Source organism: Amphiprion ocellaris, chromosome 12, assembly GCF_022539595.1.
Source record: "Amphiprion ocellaris isolate individual 3 ecotype Okinawa chromosome 12, ASM2253959v1, whole genome shotgun sequence".
NCBI lineage: Eukaryota > Metazoa > Chordata > Actinopteri > Pomacentridae > Amphiprion > Amphiprion ocellaris.
The window spans coordinates 13,441,843-13,448,644 of NC_072777.1; the positions used below are offsets into that span (position 1 = coordinate 13,441,843).

Below are 6,802 nucleotides of genomic sequence, written 5' to 3' on the forward strand. Positions count from 1 at the left end.
TTTCATAGTCATGACTACAAAAATGAATTATGCCATCCAGCAAAGGATTAAATTATTATGAGTACCGGTAAATAAGTTTAAAGAAAAAAACCAAAAAACGAACATACTAAAATATATTACGTATCACCAGAGGCTACATGGAACGTTTTGCAGTCAGAGCTCAAACTCCAAAGTCTGGGATCTCGGAACGCATTTAAGGCTATGATTACTCCAATCATATCCAAGTTTTTGGAGTACAAATGTTTTAATTGAGAGCAAATGTTTTTTTAAACTATCCATCCATCCATCCATTATCTATACACCGCTTAATCCTCACTAGGGTCGCGGGGGGGGGGGCTGGAGTCTATCCCAGCTGACTTGGGCGAAGGCAGGGGACACCCTGGACAGGTCGCTAGTCTGTCGCAGGGCTACATATATAGACAAACAATCACTCTCACATTCACACCTACGGGCAATTTAGAATAATCAATTAACCTCAGCATATTTTTGGACTGTGGGAGGAAACCGGAGTACCCGGAGAAAACCCACGCATGCACAGGGAGAACATGCAAACTCCATGCAGAAAGATCCCGGGAAAGCCGGGACGCGAACCAGGGACCTTCTTGCTGCAAGGCGAAAGTGCTAACCACTACCCCACTGTGCAGCCCTTTTTTAAACTAATTAATTATTTATATTTTTTATGTTTGTGTTTAAATGTGATTGTGTGTTAAAACTGTTGTTTTAACTGTATGCACTGCCATTCTTGGCCAGGTCTGTCTTGTAAAAGAGATCTTGGTTCTCAATGGGACAAACCTGGTTAAATAAAGGTAATAATAATAATAATAATAATAATAATAATAATAATAATAATAATAATAATAATAATAATACATGTCAGAGAACACAGTTACAGACAGGACAGCCAACATTTTAAAATTGAATAAACAGTTAAGAAAAAAAAGAGAAATATTTAGCTGCAAACAGAAGCATACCTACTGATAGAATACTTTGGAAGTTAATAAATAAAGCACTAGACAACTGTTATACTAAAGTAATGGCCTGTTCCATCTGCACATGTTGTGAACTGCAAGATGAAAAATGCTATGTGTCTTGTTTTGATTGTAACTCTTCGAAAGTCTAAGGAGACAAGAGAAAGTCATTGTGATTACATCACTCTTTGTAACACAAAAAAAAGACATTAAGATGGAGCGTTCAGCTAAAAGCCTGTCCAACACTACCTCCAGCGAAGACACACTTTCAGATGCACGTGCTCTCTGTACTGGAATTTGGATATCAGTTCAAAAATGGTGAAAGACATGGATCAGTGTTCCCAAAAGTTAAAGATAACAAATGTTTTGTGACAACCCAAAGACATTCAGTTGGCTGAAACACAAAAATATCAAAACATAAGCTGGAATCAGAAAACATTGACATTTTCCCTTAAAAAAAATGACCCAAAGCAATTATATGATCAAAATAGCTGGCTAATAATTTAATAGTTGACAACCAATAAATCAATTGATTAATTGCTGTAGCGCTTAAGTGTATGTAGAGATATAAAAGACAACCAGAGGTTGTGGAAGTATTGTTGGATTGACTTAAGGAAAACGACAAAGCGGCACACACAAAATAAAATCTTTGTCCAGACTAAAAAGTCTCAAAAAAAAAAAAAAACAAGAATTCATGCAAAGTTCCGAAAGGAACAGTTTATGAGATACCTTCTCGCCGAGAGTTACATGAAAAGACTGAAGCCACTCAAATATCTGTGTGGCAAATATGAAACTCCAGACCGCAGTACATTTATTTAACTTAGCATAAAAACTACAAACACGAGGTAACAGCTAGCTTTGCTCTATTGGTTTAATCCAGTGGTTCTCAAATGTTTTCTGTTGGACCCCCTTCGGAGGACAAAAAACTTCCACGCCGCCCCAATGTGTGTGTGTGTGTGTGTGTGTGTGTGTGTGTGTATGTGTGTATATATATATATATATATATATATATATATATATATATATATATATATATATATATATATATATATATATATATATATAAAAATAAAAATAAAAACTTTTTTTTTTTTACCACTAGCAGTTTCTTCTATTTTAAGCATTTATGATCAACTAACCACCGCCTACCTGTGGCTAAGAATACAGTGGTTACCTCATCTAACTCCAGACTTTAATTGCATTTCAATACAGTCATACGTATACAGTGAAGATGGAACATCAAGCCACAAATCCCAAATGAATATGCACAAGGGTCGTCAGTGGACATTCACAATGTCTGCCACATGCCAGGTTGTTGCCATGCAGCTTCATAGGTAGGCAGGTAAAACTGTGTATCATCAGCATAATAATTGTCAATACATTGTGAATTTTCTCATTGTGGCACAAAGCGATGGCAAAGAACAATACTATAGAACCAAGAACCCTGAATGAACCCTGCAGTACACCATGGATGATATAGCAATTGTATTTTGACCAAGCAAATTAGATTTGAGATGCCAGAGTTAAACTACAGCTAGAGGTTCTACAAAGCAGAGTAGACAATGATGTTAAAAGGGTTGAGGAACTGTCTGCAGCTGATGCTTTTATAAGACAGAAAGAACGAGGATGGTTTTTCAAAGGATTATATACACATCGATTAGGCATAACATGATGGCCACTGACAGGTGAAGTGAATAACACTGATTATCTCTTCATCCTGGCACCTATTAGTGGGTCGGATATATTCGTCAGCAAGTGAACATTTTTTCCTCAAAGCTGATGTGTTAGAAGCAGGAAAAATAGGCAAACGGAAGGATTTGAGCAAGTTTAACAAGGGCCAAATTGTGATGTCTAGACAACTGGGTCAGAGCATCTCCAAAACTGCAGCTCTTATGGGATGTTTCTGGTCTGCAGTGGTCAGTATCTATCAGAAGTGGACCAAGAAAGGAACAGTGATGAACCAGCGACAGGGTCATGGGTGGCCAAGGCTCATTGATGCACGTGTGGAGCGATGGCTGGCCCGTGTGGTCCGACCCAACAGATGAGCTATTGTTGCTCAAATTGCTGAAGAAGTTAATGCCGGTTCTGATAGAAAGTTGTCAGAATACACAGTACATCTGAGTTTGTTGCATATGGAGCTGCATAGCTGCAGACCGGTCAGAGTGCCCATGCTGACCCCTGTCCACTGCCGAAAGTGTCAACGATGGGCATGTGAGCATCAGAACGGAGCAATGGAAGAAAGTGGCCTGATCTGATGAATCACGTTTTCGTTTACATCACATGGATTGCCAGGTGCGTGTTCATCACTTACCTGGGAACACATGGCACCAGGATACACTATGGGAAGAAGGCAAGCCGGCGGAGGCAGTGTGATGCTTTGGACAGTGTTCTGCTGGGAAACCTTGGGTCCTGCCATCCATGTGGATGTTACTTTGACATATACCACCTACCCAAACTTTGTTACAGACCATGTACACCCGTTCATGGAAACAGTATTCCCTGATTGCTGTGGCCTCTTTCAGCAGGATAATGTGCTGTGCCACAAAGCAAAAATGGTTCAGGAATGGTTTGAGGAGCACAACAACCAGTTTGAGGTGTTGACTTGGCCTTCAAATTCCCCAGATTGAACAATCGAGCATCTGTGGGATGTGCTGGACAAACAAGTTTGATCCACGCAGGACCTACTTTGCAACTTCCAGGACATAAAGGATCTGCTGCTAACATCTTGGTACCAGATACCACAGCACACCTTCAGGGTCTGGTGGAGTCCATCCCTTGATGGGTCAGGGCTGTTTTGGCCGCAAAAGAGGGACCAACACAACATTAGGCAGGTGGTCCTAATGATATGTCTGATCAGTGTATTCTGGGTCAGTGAGTGGAGTTTGTCCAAACAGTCAAGGCTGCAGTGCTAAGAAGGGGGTTAACAAGAATTTGTGTAGACAAACAATCTGATTTACGTCATCACAATGACAGGGACAAATGTTGACCAATTGTATTGTAATTTATTCTTTGAATTTTATCAATATTTAACATTTGAAGAAAAGAAATGTCTCTGCAAAACTTCTTAAGAGACAATATCTAAAACAGAAATACATTCCATTGCACAAACTTGCATTAATCTGAGCCTAAACTGATCAAATCCCTTGTATCAATCAACACCTGCTCCACAAGGATAAGCTTTGAATAATCAGCGCGATTTGACACAAAACTGTCAGGGAACTTAATATGATTTTTAAGGTGTAACTCCAGTAATCAAAGTGAAGAAAATCTGTTACAGGCACATTCTATTTTCATGACTTGTCTCAGTATTGCTTTTGTTGTCTCTCAACATCCTGGCTTGACCGGATCATAAAATAACACTAAAAGACCTTTAGAGTCTTGAGGAGGTGCTCTCAAAATTAATATAATCACTGCCTCTTATATTTTATGACAATTATATTATTATAGATCTGTTCCTAATTTTCCCCCCAAGATGTTTTAGTATCTTACCAGTGCAGATCAAGGCTCCCAGGAGGAAAGCTGCTTTGTACAGGTCCATGGTGAGGCCCTTGCACTAGCAGCTCATAGTCAACTAACTCACAGAGGAACCTCCTAGTAGATTACTGGGATCCTTTTAGCACGTCAGTAGGACAAATAGGACCGCTCAATTATTAGTCAATCATTTGCCCAACAAGGACAGCAAAAGAGCAACAGGTCAAAATCCTTGTCTTGGGGAGATTTTGGAACAAGCAAAAGAGCAGCACAACATTGTATATTCTATTATGTGTTGATTAATACTGAATATTTAAAGTGCAGTCCTGTACTGTACTATGTGCTATTTAATAATTACCATATTCTAATCATGAAACCCTATCACTTAGGGAGTAGGGAGAGTACAGAGATTCACCGACAGGCTTCTTAAGGCAGTTAACCCTCAGCTGTTTCACACCTTCCGCATAAAATTGTGGAGACTGCCCCAGTGTTGCGATCCTTCGAATTTTCTTATCAATATGCCAGTTGTGGCTCACTGTTTACATGCTGTGTTGAATTAAATATTTTTTGCCAAAAGTTTAATGATAAGAGGCTGTAATTAGCATCATATATCGGTAATGATAATGCCCATGTGTATGTGTTAATGGTACAACTTTGCAGACCTAATTTTCAATCTGCTGCTGAAATACTATGCGATCTAGATAAAACCAGATCAATATCTATAGTTAATCTTCAGCTAAAAGGGATCAATGCCCTCCATTGCAAACATATGATTTCAAAACAGCTTACTTTAGACTGTTCAGTGCATCACAGGAATAAGTAACTAGTGTTCTATTTTCACTGTACTACTGCCTTTACAAAAACACTTACATTTAAAGGCCTTATTCAGTCTAATGTTGTAAAATTATGATGACAGCTTTCTGTGTATATCCTGGTAAGATCATTGGGACTTCTGTTTTGTATTAAATAAACACTGTTGCTCTTGCTGTGTAATAAACAGTGAAAAGGTAAGAACACCTAAAATGTGTAATAATGGCAATTATTATTTATAAATCTATATTTTACAAATGATACATTTCATATTTTCCATATATTAATATACAAAATCAAGAAATCTTTTCAGTGACAGAATTCAAATATCTTGGGGTTGTATTAGACCCTCAACTTAAATTTAATCTTCACATAAAAAAGATTTCAAAAACAGTTAAAAAAAAATCTGAACTGCTTTCAGTTAATCAGACATTATATTCCTGACCAGACAGCTCGACTGTACATGCATGCTCTGATCTTCTCCCATATCTCATACTGTCTGACAGTTTGGGCTCAAGCAGCCCCATCTACAGTAGAACACATAGGTTCATTATACAATCAGGCCTTAAAAATGATGGACAAAAAAACAATTTGGTGGCATCACTGTCTTATTTAAAAAAAAAAAAATACAATTATTTGAGATTTGAAAGCTTCATAGATCTTTGCTTCATCAAATTAATCTTTAAATGCCTCAATAAATCAGCACCACAGCCAAAGACAGGGTGGCAGCAGGGTCGCCAGAAGTGCCACCAACAACAACTGCAAAATAGCTTCCCGCAGAACTACATTTGGACAGACAGCCTTTTCAATCAAAGGCTGTCACATCTGGAACACATTGCCAAATGAAATTAATAGGATAGCAGATTTAAAAACTTTTATAGCAAAAGTTAAGTATTGGCTGAAAGAAAAACAAGAATGTACCCACCTATGACATCTATGAGGTCTGACTGACTGCGGATTGTGTTATTGTGTGTGTTTGTGTGTGTGTGTGTGTGTGTGGTTGGGTGAGGATTATGGGTTTATAATGTTGTTTGTGCTGCTGTTTTTGTTGGTGTTGTTGGTCCTCTGACTACTTTTACTGAAAAGGCCAACCAGTGACGGGAGCTGAAAATTAGCTTAATGCTATACACTCTATTAGTAATACATCAGATGTGTTCTATGTTAATTGCATGGTCCCTGATCAAATAAGTTAATGAATAAATAAAATAAATAAATGTATAACTGCAAAGTAAATCTGAAGAGAACTTTTGAAATGTAAAAAATGTTTAAAAAAAAGAAAAAAGAAAATGTGAGGCTTGTTCCCATTAACCGCTTTTAAGTGAATAAACTAGGCCGTGTAGTGTCAGAAAGTGACATTATAGGCTACGTTTTGAAGGCTGTAATAAACAATAGAGCTTTGTTCATCTACAAAATAAAAATGGAGAGAATCATTTGCAGTTGGGAAAGTTATAATCATTTTTGCATGTTTGCTGGTATTGACCAAGTATCATGCTGTCCGCAGACAGAGACGACAAAAGGAGTGGAAACAACTGATCAGTCGTGAGTTAACAGTT

At 38.0% G+C, this 6,802-nt stretch overlaps 1 protein-coding gene across 1 annotated transcript in view; it reads right to left on the bottom strand.

Moving 5' to 3' along the window:
* The window catches only part of plg (plasminogen), a 20,570-nt gene extending 15,974 nt beyond the window's left edge, over nucleotides 1-4,596 (bottom strand). Inside the window, exon 1 of the mRNA XM_023265519.3 lies at nucleotides 4,458-4,596. Coding sequence (XP_023121287.2) covers nucleotides 4,458-4,506 — 49 coding nt within the window. The 5' untranslated portion in view covers nucleotides 4,507-4,596. The remainder of the gene's footprint in view (nucleotides 1-4,457) is intronic.
* Nucleotides 4,597-6,802: the final 2,206 nt, after the last annotated feature.